This window comes from Panicum hallii, chromosome 9, assembly GCF_002211085.1.
Source record: "Panicum hallii strain FIL2 chromosome 9, PHallii_v3.1, whole genome shotgun sequence".
In the NCBI taxonomy this organism is placed as follows: Eukaryota; Viridiplantae; Streptophyta; class Magnoliopsida; order Poales; family Poaceae; genus Panicum; species Panicum hallii.
The window spans coordinates 7,912,996-7,932,824 of record NC_038050.1 but is presented as its reverse complement, the minus strand read 5'-3'; the positions used below and the strand labels follow the sequence as shown (position 1 = coordinate 7,932,824).

Here is a 19,829-nt window from a genome sequence, read left to right as displayed (position 1 = left end):
GGCTCGGACTCTTTCCGGTCTCCCCCGGTTTGTCCTCTGCAATGCCGGTGAGTTTGTGACACTGGTGCACAGGTCACCTGTAACGGCTCGTAGGTTGAGCTGCGGCTATGTTTTCAATGACCGTGACGCGAAGCAAAGCAATTTATTTTTAAGTTCGTTTCCGCGTGGTCGTGCCAGTAAACTACTCTTTCTTGCCCGCCTGTCTGTCTGTCGTTTTGGTAGGACCCGATCAGACAGCTGACCTAGAGAATCCACCAACGCCGAGTCCCTTGTCTTCTCAGAAGCTGATTCCCCCAGCTCCCATCACCTGACCGTTTCTCACCCACCCCCCATCTCCCTGATGTTACGCTTCTTCCGCAACACCAAGACAAGATTTCTAACCTGTTTTACTAGGCCTTCGATGACGCACGAAAGGCTAGTACAGGCTAGGGTGAGAATTTGAGAACGAGGGCACGGTAATTTTGTCCGGCTCGCTTTCGCAGGGCGCAGAATCATGGGCGGGGGGCGCTGCTGAGCGCTGAGCCGCCATGATTAGCCGCTGCACGTCGCTTCATGCGGCGGCAATCATGCCTGCCCGCGGCGAGCCCTTTCCTTGACCGCGGCGGACGCTTTGCACGCCGCTTAACCCCCCGAAGCGTAATCTAATCCGCGATCGCCTTTCCTTGAGAGTTGAGTACCCAAAGCGGAAGGAAAGGGTCAAGGAAAGCGCCCGCCTTTCTCGCTGCCGCCTGCCTCGCACTGTGCTTTCGCAGCTGACATTATTAGTCCAGCTACCCAGCCATATGCCCCATGGCTCCCGTGGTCCTCGAAGACGCGACTACAAAACATGTGGTGCGCGCGAAGAGCACATTGATTCGTGGCGTTTTTCTGAAACGGTTTATGCGTGGTCACACAAGTAAGGACGGCAAAACTGCCCGTCCGCCGGTTCACAAAGATCACACCTCGCGATCACCCACCATCTCTCGTCACCTGACCAGCAATTTCTTCCCGGCCTTCGCTCTCGCGCCCATAACGCCGGGTCGTTTTCTACCCCCTTTCTGCTGCAATCCACACGGCAGCGGGCAGCTGTCACGGTACCCCCGGCCGGCCGGCCAGCTACACGGTCGAGACGTACGGTGGCAGCTATAGACTATAGTAGGCTGAGCGAGGCAACCCCGGACCGGACCAACTCATTGGATCGACGCGAGCCACGGTGATGGTGTCGCCCGAGCCCGGAGCCCCAGGCACATGCCCATTTCCCTCGCCTCGCCCACCACCGGAGACCAGACCAGACCAGGAGATCATGCCCGTGCGTGTCCCAGCCGGCAAGGGGAGAGACGCCGCCGCCGGCAGCCTTGGAAAGCTGTCGTGTCCCAGCCGGGTCGCGCTTCGCTTCACAAGGGCCTGGCCTGCGGTCCCTCCCTCCATCCCTCTCTCTCCACGCCCCCGGAATCAAACCCCCTTCCCCTCGCGCCTTTTTTTCGCGACCCGGCCATGATCCCTCCCCTCCATCGAAACGACGTGAGCTCGAAGCAAAGCCTCCGGACGGCCCCTTCTCACCGATCATCATCCCGATCGTTATATTTTTATTATTGACGGGATTCTAACTGTATTGTTTACGGTTGATCAAAGCTGCGTGTGCAGTGTGCTTAGCTTCTCCTTCTTCTTCCTCCCCTTTCTCGTCCCGAGCTGTCGTCGTCGCTGCGTACTTTGGATAGCTGGACTTCTTCCCTCCCGCGACCGTTTCTCAATCCTCCCTCCCGCGAGCTGCCTCGCTCATTAACTCATCCCTCCTCTTGAGTCCCTTCGCCGCAACTGTTTACACAGTCGACGCTGCACCAACCAAATCTTTTCGCTTTCATATGTAGAGAGAGACGCAGAGGGAAGGTGTGAGAGGTTGGAACAGAGAGACAGAGAGAAAAGGTGAGAGATATTTCCCTCAATGCACAACTGCTCCAGTAGACAGCAGAGAGGAGAGAGACAAGGCGCTGCCGCAGGTATACATACGGGCTGGAGACAGAACAGCCTTGAGCTGATTTCATGAGCAAGGGGAGTAGCGCAGAGAGAGGATCGAGCTATACTGCAGCGCATAACAGCAATTCTTCCACACTAGCTGCTGTAACCAGAAGGTTCTAGAAGCTTCTACCGGGAGCGAGGCGCCATGGGCAACGTGTGCTTCTGCGGCACCACCTCCACCTCCCCTGATCAGCCTGAAGCAGCATCTGCTAAAGCGGCGCCACAAGGAGCCACCAAGAGGCCGTCGACGCCTCCGAGCAGCCAGGGGACCAGCCAAGAGCCGAGCCCGAGGGCGAAGCCAAAGCCGAGGCCCAAGGCTAAGCCCAAGGCCAACCCGTACGACTGGGCGCCGCCGCCGGGGCAGCAGGGGGCGTCCCGCGGCGGCGGCGGGGCGACGGCGGCGCGCGTGCTGGACGGCGTGGTGCCGCACCACCCGCGCCTGCGCGTGACGGACAAGTACCACCTGGGCCGCGAGCTCGGCCGCGGCGAGTTCGGCGTCACGCGGCTCGCCACGGACCGCGCCACGCGGGAGCGGCTGGCGTGCAAGTCCATCCCGAAGCGGCGCCTCCGCACGGCGGTGGACGTGGCGGACGTCCGGCGCGAGGTGGCCATCATGGCGTCGCTGCCCGACCACCCGGCGCTGGTGCGCCTCCGGGCCGCCTACGAGGACGCCGAGGCCGTGCACCTGGTGATGGAGCTCTGCGACGGCGGGGAGCTGTTCGACCGGATCGTGGCGCGCGGGAGGTACACGGAGCGCGCCGCGGCGGCGGCGGCGAGGACCGTGGCGGAGGTGGTGCGGGCGTGCCACGCGCACGGGGTGATGCACCGGGACCTCAAGCCCGAGAACTTCCTGTATGCCGGCAAGAGCGAGGAAGCGCAGCTCAAGGCAATCGACTTCGGCCTCTCCGTCTTCTTCAAACCAGGTAAGCCTGCTGCTCTCTCGCTTGCATTTGCATGCCCGTGCAATCCCCTATTCAACATGTCATCTTGTGTTCCACAAAGTAGATAGCTGTAACACTCCTAATCGAATAGCGAAAAATGATCCTCCAGGATCGAACTGATAGAAAAATTTAGCAAATTTTATTAGCTTCGGCATGATGCTCAGGGCCTTTCAAGAACTTTGCTGTGTGCATGCCAAATTTGGGTGCTACAAGAATCTCTACAGTTTTAGCAAGACTTATTTCTATTTGTGGAAACATTTCCTTTCACTGTTGCCATTTGCATAAGATGGCTGGAGAAGGTTTTTCTCTACAACAATATTTAAAAAATGAAAAACATATTTATGCAAAAAGGATTATACTACCCTTTTGTAAATTTTGGAAGATTTACCGGTATCGATGTTAGGACAATGCTGTATGTGTGAATCCTGGATGCCCACACATCTATCAGTGTTCAGTGCATCCCGGTGAGAAAGTGCGGGATCCAGCTCGTGAGGTCGTGAAACTTTTCATTAGCTGCCTAACTTTGTTGCACCTAACTTTGTCACATTTCTTGTGAAAAGAAAAACCCAAAGAATTGTAGGCAAGAAAATGTGCATGGCAGGTAAATACCAGTTCTTCACTTCCTTGATATAGCCAAACCTATAGCAGCATCGCTGCTGACTGCATGAAGAAAACACTGCAGCAAAGAACAAGTCCTGCCGACTGAGAAAGCCCATTTCTTTTTTCTTGGAATCTGCTGCGCCTGACGTTTCCAGTGAAAGAGGCTCAGTTGAAACCGTGGCTGCAGCTAGCGATCACAGCAGCGAAACAGATCAAGCTACTACGTTGGCAAAAAATATCTGAAAATGAAAAACTGACGAAAAAGTCCACGCTTTGGGACGTCTTGGCACAAATTTCTTCAGCAGCTTCGTGGCTGCTACTTTCACCAGACAAATACTAGACAGTTTATGATCAATTTCGGTTGATGACGATGCTTATGAAGTGTTTTTTTTGTGGATGCTTGCGAAACAGGCGAGCGGTTCACGGAGATCGTGGGCAGCCCGTACTACATGGCGCCGGAGGTGCTCCGGCGGAACTACGGGCCGGAGGTGGACATCTGGAGCGCCGGCGTGATCCTGTACATCCTCCTCTGCGGCGTGCCGCCCTTCTGGGCGGAGACGGAGCAGGGCGTGGCGCGCGCCATCCTCCGCGGCAGCCTGGACCTGCAGCGCGAGCCCTGGCCCCGGATCTCCGAGGGCGCCAAGAGCCTCGTCCGCCAGATGCTCCAGATGGACCCCAGGAAGCGCCCCACCGCGCAGCAGGTGCTCGGTAGGTCGCTCTCCTCTTCGCTTGCGTTGCTTCCTCTGCCGTGTCGTCTCCATGGATCCTGATGATGATCTGGTGGCGTGCGCGGCCGGGCAGAGCACCCGTGGCTGCAGAACGCGCGGAAGGCGCCGAACGTGCCGCTGGGCGACGTCGTGCGCGCGCGGCTGCAGCAGTTCTCGGCCATGAACAAGCTGAAGAAGAAGGCGATGCGGGTGATCGCGGAGCACCTGTCGGTGGAGGAGGTGGAGGTGATCCGGGACATGTTCGCGCTCATGGACACGGACAAGGACGGCAGGGTGACGCTGCAGGAGCTCAAGGTCGGGCTCAGGAAGGTGGGGTCCAAGCTCGCCGAGCCGGAGATGGAGCTGCTCATGGAGGCCGTAAGCACGCAGCATGATCCTTGCTTCCTCATTGCTGATCTCATCTAATCGTCGGGCCACCTCGATCTTTAACCACCACCGATTCGACCAGGCCGACGTGAACGGCAACGGGTACCTGGACTACGGCGAGTTCGTGGCGATCACCATCCACCTGCAGCGGCTCTCCAACGACGGCCACCTCCGCACGGCGTTCCTCTTCTTCGACAAGGACAGCAGCGGCTACATCGAGCGCGCCGAGCTGGCCGACGCGCTCGCCGACGAGAATGGCCACACCGACGAGGCCGCGCTCAACAACGTCCTCCGGGAAGTCGACACCGACAAGGTACACCAGTCACTCATCGGGCAATCCGAATTCCGCAACAGTGCATAATCTGAGCATATGCCCTGTGGTCGCCGGTCGCGCAGGACGGGCGGATCAGCTTCGACGAGTTCGTGGCGATGATGAAGGCCGGGACGGACTGGAGGAAGGCGTCGCGGCAGTACTCGAGGGAGCGGTTCAAGACGCTGAGCAACAGCCTCATGAAGGACGGCTCGCTCGGCATGGCGCGCTGACGGATGCCGACGGCGATTGCTCGGAAACGATCGATAGATGCGATGCTTGGTTTTTTGGATGCATACAGCATCAATTTGATGGTTATAGGCCTGTCTTTCTGTATATTTGTTGAAGGATATCTGAATCTTGATGGGTAGGGTTGTCACTTGAGTGGAGGTTTTCAGATCGTTGTCTATGAACTTTGTGCTCGCTGTAATTACGTAGTACTAGTACCGTGCAAAGGAATCGTAGGTACCCCCAGAATGTCCATTGCAGAATTTGTTTCGTGATGAGGTGGACTCATTTCAGAATAACAGCAGACGCTCTAATTCTGTAACAGTGTTCTTGTACGCAAAGCACGTTTTCACTTTTTCTTTTAATTATCGGTTTTTGACTTTTTGTAACGTGTGAGCAGCAGCAACTGCTCCCTCGTTTTGGCCTCGTACGTGCAGGGCGAGTCAAAAACAAGTTGGTTCCACAAAATAAAGAAAAGTTGGGCGGGCCTGCCCTCATTTCCATTCGGCCCGACTGGCAAATACAACGTGGCCACAAGTCAAGTTGATGGTGATACTAGCAGACCGGCCCCAGCTCAGCCCACCGGGCAAATGCAGCAGCAACGCTTCATGCAACTTGGCGTGCTCCCGCAAAAATTTCTTTACGACCAGTGCGGCTATCCCCCCAGCTGAAATTTCAGGAAGGAAACAATTATGAAGCCAATGAGTTCATAATATCAGAGATACAAAATTACCGAACATCATCAGGATCCTAGGAGTCTATTGCTACGTGGGTTCCCTGCCAACTGGTTCTCTATGGTTCCATTTGTGTTAATGGATGAAATTGCTAAATTTTAGCACTAGCTCATCCAAACGGAAATGCTAATGGAATGGGTTAAATTTTAGTTAAGATTTAAAAATTTTAGCATATGTATAAATGCTAGTATGCGCTAAAGTTTAGCACTTAATTTTAACCCCTCCAAATAGAGCTAAGTAGCGAAGGCAGATTTAGAGTTTAGGGGCTCCCTCCTCCTTCCTCCATCTCCACCCTTTCTCTCTTTTTTCTTCTTCTTTTCCCCTCCCTTCTCCTTCTCCTTTCCCTTTACCTTCAGTGGAGTTCTTGACAGGAGGAGGGGCTGGAGCCCCCTGCATCCCTCCCCCCTAAATCCGTCCCTGGGCCTATGTCACATACTTACAATAGCACTCCTTTCATAGGGAGAGCTTGAGTTATTAAAAATTGACACCACATTATTGTAACATCGATGGACGACTTAGCCTTTGTTAGTTATTACAAACCTTCGCTATACAAAATATTGGATAAAAATGTAGCAAACGTTGATGGAGATCAAATAAGACCACGTGGAGCAGGTGCCTCGGACGCGATCGCCGCCGCCTTCAGCCACGGGTGCTCTGTCACGGAGGCAAAATGGCAAAGGGTGAAGATCTAACACTGAAGATGGTGTAGGTGCAGGCAAGACAACGCAACCGGAACACCTTCCAGAATCTTCGCACGCCCGTTAACGTACCGAGCAGCCGGAGAGCGGTGGGGCGCCTGCTCGGGTCCGGCTCCAGCATCGCCAGCACGAGGCCCCTGGCGCCGCCGGAGACGAGCGGCCACGGGTGCCCGTCCACGTCCGCCGCGCCGCGCAGGGTCGCCTTCCTCTGCCCCTTGCAGGTGTCGTCTATGGATATTAAATTATTAATTGACAATGACAGCGACTGGCATTATGCTCTGGATTAGATATATATGTGCGATGCGGCGGCGACGAGCACCGACCGGCCGGGAGCACTGACCAGGAGCTGGGAAGGGGTGGCGTCCCCAGAGCAGCTGGTAGACGACGACCCCGGCGCTCCAGACGCCAGCCTCCGGCCCGTAGCTTCGCGCGAACACCTCCTGCGCCATGTACGGGAAGCTGCCCACCTCGTCCGTGAAGGTCTCACCTGCGCGCAGCGCCACACATCCATTTGCAAAAAATTGCCTTAGATATGATCTTGTATATGGTATTATGGTGTGCGTGGATGGTGCCCGCGTCCGTGCTATAAATTTTAGTTAATTGGACGGTTTGCATCTGGTGAAAATCAACACAAATAAAAGATTCAAAAGCAAAAGCCACTCGTTTACAAATTCAAAGGCTACCTTTTCTTTCAAAAAAGAAAAGATAAAGATTGACATTTGCACAGTACGCATGAATAGATAAGGCTAACTGTATGTATTCGTTTACTAACGTTCATAGAAGAACAGGTAATAAAAAGGGCCATCTCCACTTGTACAAGGGAGAAGCGACTGCACGAGCCATGCATTCGTTCAATATTGTTCATAGTAGAAGAAATAATAGTGGTAACTGCTACATCTCCACTTGCTAGCATTTTCTTATCATTTCCTATCATATACGCAACACATGCATGGACATGTCATATGAAATTGAACTGAACGTGTGAAGGCCCTCTTTAGCAGGGCCCAACCAGGCTTCGGCGTCAGCTCTCTACTGCAGTGATTGTCACCGTGCGGCACTACTGTAGCAAGAAGCCCGAACGCAGAATATATGAGAAGCAAAATGAATTGAGGGAGAGGTGTAAACCAGGGAAGCTGACTTTTTTCTTCACCGGCATCACGCTACAGTGATGAACAATATATGAATAGTACGAGAGCCGAACCCGGTTGAAGGCGTTTGGAACGCACCCGAAATAGTCCATGGTATTGCTACCCCAGTGAAATTCGTATGGGAAAGAAAGAAAATATATAGTTCATGCATGCAGTCACTAAAAGTAAAGGAACGTATTAATTAGTAAAAAAACAGACGAACTTAATGCGTGGTGCAAGAACCCGGGCATCGGGGCATGTGATATACTCCGACCTGGCCGGAAGCTGATGGCGAAGCCGAAGTCGATAACCTTGAGCTGCTCCTCCGCGCCATGGCCGCTAAACATCAGGTTGTCGGGCTTGAGGTCCCGGTGCATGGTCCCCGCCCCGTGCAACGCCCGCACCGCCTCCACCAGCGCCCTCGCCACCCCCGCCGCCCGGTGCTCCGTCCACGCCCCCCGCCGCCCGATCCTGTCAGGTCCATCACCAGGTGCGCCGCGCTTTCGTCCTCGTACACCTCGTGCAGCCGCACCAGCGCCGGGTGGCGCGGCAGGGACGCCATGATCGACAGCTCCCGAGTCCCGCCGCAGGACCTCCACCGTCTCCGCCTGCTTGAGGCTGCTCCAGGGGATGGTCTTGCACGCTACGCGCCGCCGCCGCCGCGGCTCCGGATCCCTGCGCGCCGACGTCGACTCACCGGCGCCAGTAGTAGAAGTCGTATTCCTGCTGACGGCGAGCCACACCACGCCGAAACCGCCGACGCCGAGCAACTCTTCCAAGACGTAGCGCTCCTTGACGGTCGGGTGGCCGCGGACGCCTTCCCGGAACAGCGGCACCACCTCGGTCCAGTCGGGCACACCCGGAGGTTCCGATGGCTGCCGCTGCCGCTCCCGTGCAGGAGCGGAGGCGACGGCGGCGGAGCTCGCACGGCAGCACGCGTTCCCCATATATCTTTATGTATGGGAACGATCTCTTGGATCACTATTACGACTGCATGCAGTGGATCGATGCCGCAAGGGAATGATTACGATTTGGTGCTACCGAGCGCCGACCGGATCCGAATTTGTGGTCCGAACGAATACTCCAGACTGTGGTCCAACTTTTTATATCCATAGACCTCTGATTGTGCAAAATCTCTCATGAGCCGTCTCACCTCAGTTTGTATCAGCTTGTATGAATCTACTGTACTACAATCCAGGATTCAAACTGCTTTAGGATTTTACAGGCTACTCCCTCCGTTTCAAATTATAGGTTGATTCGATAGACACTATGTAAAACCATGTAACTAGAATGGAAAAGTCAAAACAATGTATAATTTGGAATACAGATGGGTTTGGAGGAGACTAGGAGCGCTCGATCGATGTGCGGATGACTACAGGAAGGACGCAAGGAATTAGAGTAGTTCGGGCCGCCGGATCGTAATACCCTACGTCCACTTTAGTGTTGTATTGACTATGCAAGTCTGAACGGAGAGCAGCGTGAACGCGTGTGTGTAAGAACCTTGTCTTCTAACGAGTACACTCTCCCTTTTATAGTCCAAGGGGAGTGCTTACACTGTGCGGGGCCCCGACAGGTGGGCCCGGCCAACAGGAGCCTGCTCTATGAGAGATGTGGAGATCTTCATTTCCAGCTCCTCTCCGTAGTCTTCTCTATCGGGAAGTTAATGTGCGTATCCATAGCCAGGATATGGCTGTGTACAGCCTTGTCTTGCACAGTGTCCGGTGTCAGTGTTGCCCAACAGCGAAGCCGTGTTGTCACTGTCGGGATGTAGCCTTCTGTCAGGCGGAGAAACTGCGCTGACCCGTTGCGTGCGCACTGTTGCAGCGCACGCCTTGGCTCGCCTATTACAGACCATCATCACGCGCGCAGCGCCGCGACGGGACTGCACGCCGCCCGCGCACTGTGCACGGTGATACGGCGCGCCGCCTTCAGATCAGGCAGACTTACCGTGGTGTCAGCCTACCTGTCCCGTATGCCAGCAGCAGGCCGCTCTTTTTGACTTGGGCGCGCCCGGCCCAGCTACCGCATTAAATGCTGGTAGGTGGGCTGGAGACCCGCGAAGGGCCTCTAGCCGCAGGCACGTGGCAGGGCCAGCCCCGCTCCCGCCGCAGGATGGCATTGTGCATGTCCAGTGCCACTAACACAGTCAAGCGCCTTTTTGAAAATTCCTGTGAAATGCATTTTCAAAGTTCATGGATCTAAACAAAACAGTTCATGCATTTTCTAAGTTCATGTGCAGCGTGTTTGAAACTCTCAAAATTCAAGGAAATTTTGAACTTATATATAGGGCTTTAATATAAGGGAAAAGTCCGGTTTACATCTTTGAACTATCGCAAAAGTCCGATTTTCAACCTTAACCGGATATGGCAAAAGTTCAATTTTCAACCTTAAACTACAAAACAAAAACCAGATTTAAGATTAAAAATCGGATTTTTGCGATAGTTCAAAAGCGTAAACCGAACTTTTCCCTTGTATTAAAGCCCTATTAGTTCAAAATTTCCTCGGATTTTGAGAGTTTCAAACACGTCGCAAAGCCGTATGATAGTGGCTCACTTGATTCTTAGGAAGAAGTCTATTTTTTCTCCCTTTTTGCGATACTTTTCCTGTTATAAGGAGAGTTAGCCTTGTGTAACCGATTCGACAGAAACGTCGAGTCAGCCAGTTTTGTCAAATAATCAGATTTCAGTTAAACTCAAAACCCTGACGGAACATCTGAACTCCAACACTCATGTCTATCTGCGATCTTTTAAACCCGTGCTTCGTGGATCGTGGTGCATGTGCCTCAGATCGTGAACCCAAAGGTCCTTGGTGAACACCATTACTATGCACAATATCGTAGCCTACGTCCCGACTACTATTATCTAAAATATCTAGTATGCACCAACATGTCGACTTCTTGTCTCTTGCACTTGCAAACATGCAAACTACAAACATTAGCCATACGCCTGTCTAATTTTGGCACAACTACAGATTATCTACAACCATCATGCATTCATGCCTGGCGGCAACATACACAGGCTACGTCAGGAAGGGCGCTGCAACAGCCAACAGCCGTGCCGGGCATTGGAGAAGAAACAAAAGGAAACATGAAGTTGACCTAAGCACGGAGGATAAGCAAGCGTCCGGTTACTCTGCACAGGCACAGCTACGCAAAATGCAGATAAATTCATGCCAAACTACTTCCTTGCAAAATACGAAAGCAGCGATGGCTGGCCATCTGAAGCAACTTTCGCACCTTTAGCCTTCTTTGTAGTTGTAGGCTGTGAGCGTGACCAGCCACTGTTCTCCATCTCTGCTTTAACTTCAGTATCCTTGATCTTTCTCTTGATCCCCAAATCATCTTGTTTCCCGATAGTAATATCAGTCGATGTCAAAGTATCTTCATCCTTAATGCTCTGAGGTTTTCCAAAAACTTGGTGTTCCAAGCTGACAGGTTCATCTTTGACAGTACTAGAAGTAGTTTGCTTCTCTCCAGACTTTTGTTGGTTGACATCCTCTGGTTGATTTTCTACAGACTCATCGCATTCCACCTTTGAAGCTCTGGAAGCATGTGTTTCTGCAAACTCCGAAGTTGTTTTTTCAGGTTTCACTGATTGATCGTGAGCAGTAGATTTCTTGGTGAAAAATTTTGAAATTGGCTTTTCACTTGGTCCCATACGCACCTGAAACTTGGCAGATTGTCAAAAATTAATCATAGCATGTGTTGTTGCTTCTTATAAATCCAAGCACTGTCATCAAAGCCTAATGACTGAGCCACAAAGCTACTAAACTGTAGCATTGATGACAGGGCAAAAGTCAAATTTTATTTAGAACACAATCGTGTCAACATTAAATATTTCACACACTACCTCTTAGTGTTGAAGGAAACCAACAGTTGTATATTCAGATATTACATGTAACTACAAAATATAACATAAAATGTTCATCAAATGTCTCATTGTACTTAGGGGTAAGGGGTAGCGGATGAAATCAATGATCTTCCACAAATACGAACTGTGTTTTTATCTTTAATGGAGGTTCAACATGCGGCCGCAGAAACTCGCATTTTAATATGACCTAACTAAGGTCCACGACAACTAAAAAAAATTGACCTACGGGGGAAAGACCGCCCCCGCGGCACTATAACTGAGAAGAAACCTTAGCCAAACCGGCCGAGAAAACCCCCAAATCCCAACTTCACCCTATAGGGCCGCACCGTAACCTGGGCCGACCATGACCCACTGAGTTGGTGACCACTGCAACTACCCCCTGGTAGGAGGGTCCAAACCAACCACAGGTGACACAGGCCGGTGCCCTGCCACTACTTTTTGGATGGCCAGCGAGGGGAATTTTTTTTTATGTCACCAGGATTTGAACCCTGGTTGGTGTCTCCCTCAACTGGGGAGCTTACCATTACACTACATAACCTTCAAGAATGAAAGTGAGAGCAGATGTACATTTTGACGTCGTCAGTTCACTCCCTCACAGTTCGCATCCTCCATCCAACACCTACTATTGCAGAGTATTTTTACCTCTTTGATGCACTCAGGACCGTCAAAAGATGTTTTACCCATTGCCGGTGTCACTGGATACCAAACCTACAGATAGATCCATCAATATAATTATACCATTAAAATTTCAAGAGAAATAGAAATTTGCTACTAGCATAATTTAACGAGAAAAGATCTTAACAGAAAAGATCTTAACAGAAACATTAACTTATCTAGTGCTTGGAAATGTAGCTTTCTCAGGGTAAAGAACAAATAATAGTTAATTCCTCCCCCCCCCCCCCCCACACCCACACACACACACTGAATTAACCTTTATAGTCGGGGGCCCACAGAACCAGGCCAGGCAAGTACCTCCACCAGCACTGCAAGGAGATATGTAGTAGCACAATGCATAACACGGACTTACAAGATCAGCTCCTTCGTAAGGTGCAGTAATTTCTTCAAGCTTTACAGAAGCATCATTTAACCAAGCGTTAACAGAGTCATTATCGCCTAAGATCACAGGCATTCTATCTGCCACAACATACCACACTCAGATGTAAATTTGAAGTCAGAGATACTGGAGATAAGAGTAGGATCACTAACCGTGAAGCCATTTTAGAGAAGTTGAGGCGCGAGTAGTCAAAATGGTAAACGTATGGATGATCTCTCCTAAGGCAAAGAGTAGACAATACTGGTAAATGTTTTTTTTTCAAAAAATGTAAAAGTAATGTTGCAAAAAATAAGCATCCTAACCTTCTGAATTTGTCCACGTGTCATAAAGGGCCGCAAAGACAAGAGGCCTATGATCTTGAAAATGTATGTAGTATGGCTGCTTTTTTGATCCATCCTTTTTCCACTCATAGAACCTAAATCCATAAGCTAATGCATGATCAATAAAGCAATATAACTCAACAGATTATGTTTTCTCTTCACAGGAAGTCCAAATGCAGACTGCAACAAAAGCATACACAGAGTGAAGTAAATTGTTATCTGTTTATAAATGGAAGGCTCATGGTACAGCGTATAAACAATAATACACTACATAAGCGAAGCATAATAAGATTTTCCCTACATGCAAGAGTGATAAGCAAAAACTGGAATATACATGTTATTATATGATTGCAATTTGCAAGTGGAATCACCATGTTTGTGAAATATAAGATTGTAACCTTTTTTTTGTATGAATCATTCATACTGAATCTGACTAGATTAACATAAATTATTTTATAAAGTGTGCACTCATTCTTGGTCCAGTAGTACAAGTGTAGAACAAGAGCCAGGAAGTGTTCCAGACAGTATTACAGGGACACTGGTGTGGGTGTTGGTGTCTGACTTGGGTGCGGGTGTCCGATTTGGAAGAATTTTTTGGGACACGCCAAATAGCACTTGGAGAGGGAGGAGAGAGGGAGAATGCAGATGTGGCATTGCATTAATAGAAGTTGCAAAGACCAGCATCGGCCATATTTCCATACCCTTCTACTGCAACAAGGCACCTATTCTTTGGGATTAATCGCCGGAATGAAGCCTTTTCTTTTACAGACTCTGATCTGGCATTGAACTGCATGGAAAAACCAATTAAATCAATCAATCCAAAAAAAAGGATAGGATCAATTACTGAATGAAAAAAATAGAGTCATGAAATGGAAATAGCACTAATAACTCAATTTGGATGAAAACTTTTACAGATGGATATTACAAATGTGGCCATGTAGCTAGACATGAATTACAGATTCTACAATTTGTCTGCAATTTTTATGTCTACCTAAGCACCCTAAAATCGGATACCAACTGTCATTTCCACTTTTTTTTGGCATGTTCTCTTTCTTTTCCAGCTTTCATGGAAACTCTTTTCAAGCCTTCCAAATCGATTACCATCGATCTCCAGCTCTCACATCAAACAAACAACAAACAAACAACAACTTAGCCTTTTGTCCCAAGCAAGTTGGGGTAGCCTTTTGTCCAGCTCTCACATCACAATAATCGAAATCACTTTATAGCTCCCACAACTGCAAAATTGCAGCTGCAAATGCCACGAGTCTGACCAGTGCTGGTCCAGAGTGGTCCCATATCCCTCCATGGTGATTCCTATGTGTTACATTTACTTGACCATAATCTAACCTGGGGCTGTGCCGAATCCGGTGAACATTTGGAAGAAGAAGAAGAGCAGGACAAAAGTACTGATTAAAGCAGAGGAAAATAGAAAGAGAACATGGAAATTGACAGGGATAAGTAGATTAAGGTTGCAATGAGTAGAGGTAAAAAATTGGACTGGCAAATGTAGCAGCAGTAATTTTGGATGGGCAACCAATTAAATGACGAAGTAGGAAGTCTTCTATACACTATGAAGAAAATTAGATTCTTCTTACATGGTCAATATCATAAATTCACAATGTACACCTTTAAATTTCTGCAAACTCTAATGTGTACTCTCAACATTAGGGGGTGTTAGGATCCAAGTGCTAAAGTTTAGCACTAGACCATCCAAACAGGAGTGCTAATGGGGTGGGCTAAACTTTAGGCAAGACTCAAAAACATTAGCAAGAGTATAAGTGCTAATAGGTGCTAAAGTTTAGCACTCAACTTTAGCACATCCAAACAGGCCCTTAATAAGTGTTAAGAAGTGCTTCACACACATTGGTTGCACATAAAGTTCAGTACTTCACACATTATTTTCAAAAATATAATGTACTTAACCTACCAATATTTTAGCCACACATTGCTAATGTCAAAATTAGGAAGAAGGAAAATTACATTAAATGCCAAGCTACAATGTAAATGCTAAAACATGACAAAAACAAGACCTACTTTGTACCCTTTTTAATTCCATTCTCCTAACAGTTCTTTAGATTTGATTTCTCCCTGTATTATCATCATAAGCTAACTTTAAGCAAAGGAAATATTTTCAATTTAGGTGTAAGAACACAAATGTCGAGACGATGAAGCAGCCAATTCGCAAGGCTATACATACCATCCTGAAATGGTCGGGTTTCTCGGTCTTGCCGGTGAAACTGGGCACCAGCCCCCACTTCATGCACTGGATCACCGGCTCCGCCCCGTCATCCGCTCGTCCTCCGTCGCCGCCGGCCGCCGGCTGCGCCCGCACTGTGCCCACCGGCAGGTACGCCCCCGGGGACACGTTGTACGACGGCCGAAACCTGCGCCCCAACAGAACCGGGAACCTGAGTAAGAGACACAGCTGACCGGGCGAAGACTCCCCCCGTACCTCGAGAATGGTCCTACCGGTCCAGGTCGAGCGTCCGCACGGCGGGGGCATCCCCTGCGCCGCCGCCGGGACCGGCGGCCGCGGTGGTGGTGGGGAAGCCAAAGGCCCTGGCGGCCTGCGCCGCGCTGAGGGTGCACCGGGCCCTGCCGCACATCGGGGGCTGGACTCGACGGTGCTGCGGCGGTGGTGTTTGATGCTCCTCGGGGTCCTCGCTACGAGCCTACGAGGGTTTGGGGGGAGCGGAGCGGGCGGCGGCGACCTGGCCGGAGTTGGGGCGCGGGAAAGGGGAAATCAGTAGTTTATTCCGCGCGGGGGAAACCGAGCCAAAGCCAGGCACTCCCGTCGCCGCCCGTCTCGCTCGGTGTGTTGCGCGGCGCCTCGTGAATCGTGTTGGGCTTCGTGGGTTTGGGGGGAGGGGGGGGAATGGGATTAGCAGGCCTCCAGCCTAGCAGAGAGAAACCTGGTTCGTTAAAAGGGCTGTCTAGTCTTTGGATGTCTTGGGCCGAAGCGGATCGACGGCCTATCTCAGCCCATAAAATCCGACCCGGTAAGTATTTTAAGGGTGGCCTTGGTACAAGTGTTCGCCCCAGCCCAGAATGGGAAATGCTTAGACCTTCGAACTTTTTCTCTCTTTTTTCCGAAACGCGAAAATTTTCAACAGAGAAGTACGGAGTATATGAAACTCCAAGCCAAGAAAAATGTCACTGTGCTGTAACCACATACGGAGTAATTCGAAAAATCTACAGGAGATGTATAATTTTTCATCAAACATGGACGTTTTTTGCATTGTCGAGAATCCTTTTTTTTATGGGCATTGTCGAGAGTCCTGCTGGCACTGCTGAGCGGCACAGGTTATTCGGCGGCACCTTTCAGGCCGGAACGCGACGCTGCATGAGGGAACATGCAGGGGATCTGCGCTGGCCCATAGGCTTGGTACTCCCGGAAAAGGTGACAGCGATGAGCCGATGACACCCAGAAAAAAACACGCCGCAGCGCAGTACGATGCATCGGGCGCAGGGGACGTGGCACGGCGAACGGCGACGTGCATGTGGCGATGCCCTTGTCAGATCCCCCCCTCCGCGTAGCCCGACGGAGCGGCGGCCGAGCTCGGGTGGCGGCGGCGCGCACGGCTCTCGCTCCTTCCGCTGCCGGCTGCCGGGGTGCTCGGCGGGTTGAGACCGATGCGCGGCGCGGGTGGCGATCCATCCTCATCCCCTCCCTCGGAACCTGCCGCTTCCCGTGCGCCGGTAGCACGGCGGCTGAAGAATCTGCGATCCCGTGTCGTCGTCGCTCCGATTCTCCTCCGTCCCGGCGCCGAACCAGCGGCCGTGGCGGCGTCGCATCATCGTGACGGCGGCCTGCGTGGCGAGCTGGTCCGATCCCTGACGTCGCCGTCCGGCCTGCTCCGCGCAACCACGCCACGCGTGCTGTCGTCGAGCTTTTGGATTTGCTGGCGCTTTCTCGCGGTTTGATTAATGGCGCCGGCGGCGTCGCCGTCGGTCTCTGCCGACCGACGCCGACCGCAGCAGCGAGTGCACGAGCAGCCCAGCTCAAACCTCATGCTCCAGCCTAGGCAGTAGCAGCCACACACACTGCCCGTGGTGGGCGTTGGAGGATGCAGCTTGGGCCGTGCCTCCAGCGCTCCAGAGCAAGATGGCAACGGACACGAATTATCCGCGAAACCGCGGGTAAAAAAACTGTTGGATATAGGTTTGGGTACTATTTCATATCTACAGATACGGGTACGGATAATAAAAAAATATCCACGGATATTTTTTAAACGGGTAACAAAAATTGCTATCCATACCCGAAATTCGAAATCTGCATCTGACATGTGGGTCCAGATAGAAATCATATATATACCCGTTATTTCCACTCTAGCCCCCCCCTCTCCCGCCCCCCGTCCCCGCGGAATCCGGCCGCCGACCCCTCCGTCCCCCGCCGCTGGAGCGCCCCCCCCCCCCGGTCCACCCGCGCCAAGCACTCCACCCGCACCCCCCGACCCCCCCCCCCCCGGCGGCGGCGATCCGGCCCCAGGCCCCAGCTCCGTCCCCCCCCTGCGCCGGGATCCGGCCCCCAGGCCATAGCGCCGTCCCCCGCGCGGGAGCTCCCCCCCGGCGGCGGCAGATCCGGCCCTCAGGCCCCAGCTCCGTCCCCCCCCCCCCCCCACCCCTGCCACCGCCCGTGCCAGGCCCCCCAGGCCCCAGCGCCGACCCCCGTACAGATATATCCGCGGATATCCGTTACCCGCGGGTAACGGATATAAATACGTTTTGCTATCCGTTATGGGTAATGGGTATGGGTTCGGATATAGTTTATAGGTCACGGGTATAGATATTCAGAGGCAATATCCGCGGATAGTTTATCCGTTCCCATCTTTGCTCCAGAGTCGCTTTCCCAAGCGCAACGAACCGCCTCCTTCAACAACTCAACAGATGGGTTTCCGGACGAGGCGTCGCTGTCCGCGGATAAAGATGAGCGCGTCAGCGAGGCCGAAACGGATCGATCAGGCACTCTGGTCGGCTGGCCGCTGTCCATTTATCGCTTTGTTCTTGTGGAACCCTGGGACTTGGAGCTATTGGGTGGTTCTGAACTTCTGATTCTGCGCGAGAGCGCCATCAGTCAACTGGAAATTTGATTTGGAAAGCAATGCACTCTCGTTTGAGGGAAACCCTTGGGGATCCTGTGATGGTAATCACGTCGCTTTTGCAAAAACCCACTTCCTGATGGCTGCACCGTCATGATTGCCCATTAAGCCATGAATGCACAGACAGAGCAAAGGCTAGTGGAACGGATCGTGTTCTCTGGGGTCAGGGAAAGAGACGAACCAAGGTCACGCTCACGCCGACATGCCGGGCCCACGGCGGACGACATGCCTAATCTCGGGACTAAAATAAGCTATGGTCAGATTCTCGGATCTCGCCCGCACTCTGGGGGCCATCCCGTTCGTCAGGGTTGATAATAAAACTGCTAGGAGGCCCCGGGGGCCTGCATCTTCCAATCTATACCTGCCAAGTGAATTATTGTTTTCTAAAATCCTTGTAGCAAAATGGAGCAAATCCATAGAGTCATCGAATTAGCCATTGACAGCATAATTAACATCGGTGCATAATCGAAACTGCGGGGAAGAAAATCATTAAATCAAGATCATATACATACATGAAGAGCATTTTTTAAATTTAACAAAAGGGGGGGGGGGCACACAGCATTCATCTGTGCCTAAATTTATGGTAAATATTGAGACGCTGTCAAGATAACAAAAATACTAATAATTACATAAATAAATGAGGGGCGTGTTAATTAACTTCTAGTATAGGACTGAACATGTGTTTTTGGCAACTGATAGTTCTCATTAATTTTTTCGAAGAACGAATTAAAGTTGCAAACTTTGATTCAGATGCTTGCTGCTTTGCAAGGCTTGTACGTACAGCTGGTTGGCTAAGGATGAACTTTAGACTAATCTAGCCAAACAATGCAACTTGCAGCATGATTTATATACGAACGTCTCTGGACTTTTGCTTCAAGCAATCTCCATCACTCCCTTTTTCCCTTCAACACTCTGGTATCCAAACAAACAAGCTTACGACCGTTGTTATAGTTTAGGCAACTAGATTAGCTACTGTACTTTTAAAAGTGTATGATATAGCCTAGCGTCACACTTTAGTCAGAATTAATTCGTCCGTCTCTCTAGACCATAGAGCCAAGCTATAAGCAGTCAAATCACATCTTTTCTGAGGAGATAAAAACAAATCATTTTGGTCAGTTGGCATGCTTAGCATGGACCGTGTCCGTCAGAACGTGATCAGGCGGCCGCGCATGTGCAAAATTTGCTTTTCGCACACGGATTTCATTGCGCAGATGCTATGCACTCCACGTGGCTACACGTGTGGTGTTTTGAATGTTAGTTGTGAACTCAGCACCTTTGCACGTAAAGTTTACGCAAACTGTAAATGGCACATCAAAGTAGTTGGTGCTCGGCAGTAATATTTAGTGCATGGATTTTTAAGTGGTATTATGTAACTAAACTTAATTTGTGTGGCGAAAGGAAAAATAAAATCTCCCGTTGCAAAAGGTAGAGAAATGAGATAATTTGTTATTACAATGGCACATAGTGGCAATGCCTTTGCTAAGTTATTTTTCTAATTAGGGGCGAATATGGTTTATATGGGGGCTCCATGTTTTTCTCCATGGTTCCACGAGCATCATCAACACACATTTTGCAGCTTTGTTTCTCTTGATGTTCTATATATATCAAATGCGCCATCCACCACATATAGCAGCGGCATCATGCACACAAGCGGCTAGTCACTATTCTTTTTTCTCTAAAGCTTTAAGACTCAAGTGAAACATCATTTCCGCTAACTATTTTTTTCTGCTGGCCACGCATAAATTTCAAACAATGAATGG

General features: G+C 50.9%; 3 protein-coding genes across 4 annotated transcripts; 1 reads left to right on the top strand and 2 right to left on the bottom strand.

The window, feature by feature from the left end:
- The first annotated feature begins 1,230 nt into the window (after positions 1-1,230).
- LOC112875438 (calcium-dependent protein kinase 9-like) lies at positions 1,231-5,509 on the top strand. The gene is made up of 5 exons (XM_025939291.1): positions 1,231-2,918; positions 3,948-4,244; positions 4,338-4,621; positions 4,713-4,943; positions 5,027-5,509. The coding sequence occupies exons 1-5, from the start codon at positions 2,141-2,143 to the stop codon at positions 5,171-5,173; spliced, it is 1,737 nt and encodes a 578-aa protein (XP_025795076.1). The 5' UTR covers positions 1,231-2,140; the 3' UTR covers positions 5,174-5,509.
- Positions 5,510-6,491: 982 nt separating this feature from the next.
- Positions 6,492-8,674, bottom strand: LOC112872701 (calcium-dependent protein kinase 9-like). The gene is made up of 4 exons (XM_025935772.1): positions 8,002-8,674; positions 6,941-7,087; positions 6,673-6,828; positions 6,492-6,556 (listed from the first exon to the last, which is right to left on the bottom strand). Exons 1-4 carry the CDS (start codon positions 8,672-8,674, stop codon positions 6,492-6,494), a joined length of 1,041 nt encoding a protein of 346 aa, XP_025791557.1.
- Positions 8,675-10,615: 1,941 nt separating this feature from the next.
- LOC112873890 (embryonic stem cell-specific 5-hydroxymethylcytosine-binding protein) lies at positions 10,616-15,802 on the bottom strand. Of its 2 annotated transcripts, none has more exons than XM_025936982.1 (8): positions 15,440-15,802; positions 15,168-15,354; positions 13,672-13,757; positions 12,953-13,065; positions 12,803-12,868; positions 12,624-12,730; positions 12,239-12,304; positions 10,616-11,395 (listed from the first exon to the last, which is right to left on the bottom strand). In XM_025936982.1, the coding sequence occupies exons 1-8, from the start codon at positions 15,574-15,576 to the stop codon at positions 10,904-10,906; spliced, it is 1,254 nt and encodes a 417-aa protein (XP_025792767.1). In that variant the 5' UTR covers positions 15,577-15,802; the 3' UTR covers positions 10,616-10,903. The 2 variants fall into 2 exon arrangements, with proteins under 2 accessions (XP_025792767.1, XP_025792768.1); XM_025936983.1 differs by having other exon boundaries at positions 10,616-11,389.
- Positions 15,803-19,829: the final 4,027 nt, after the last annotated feature.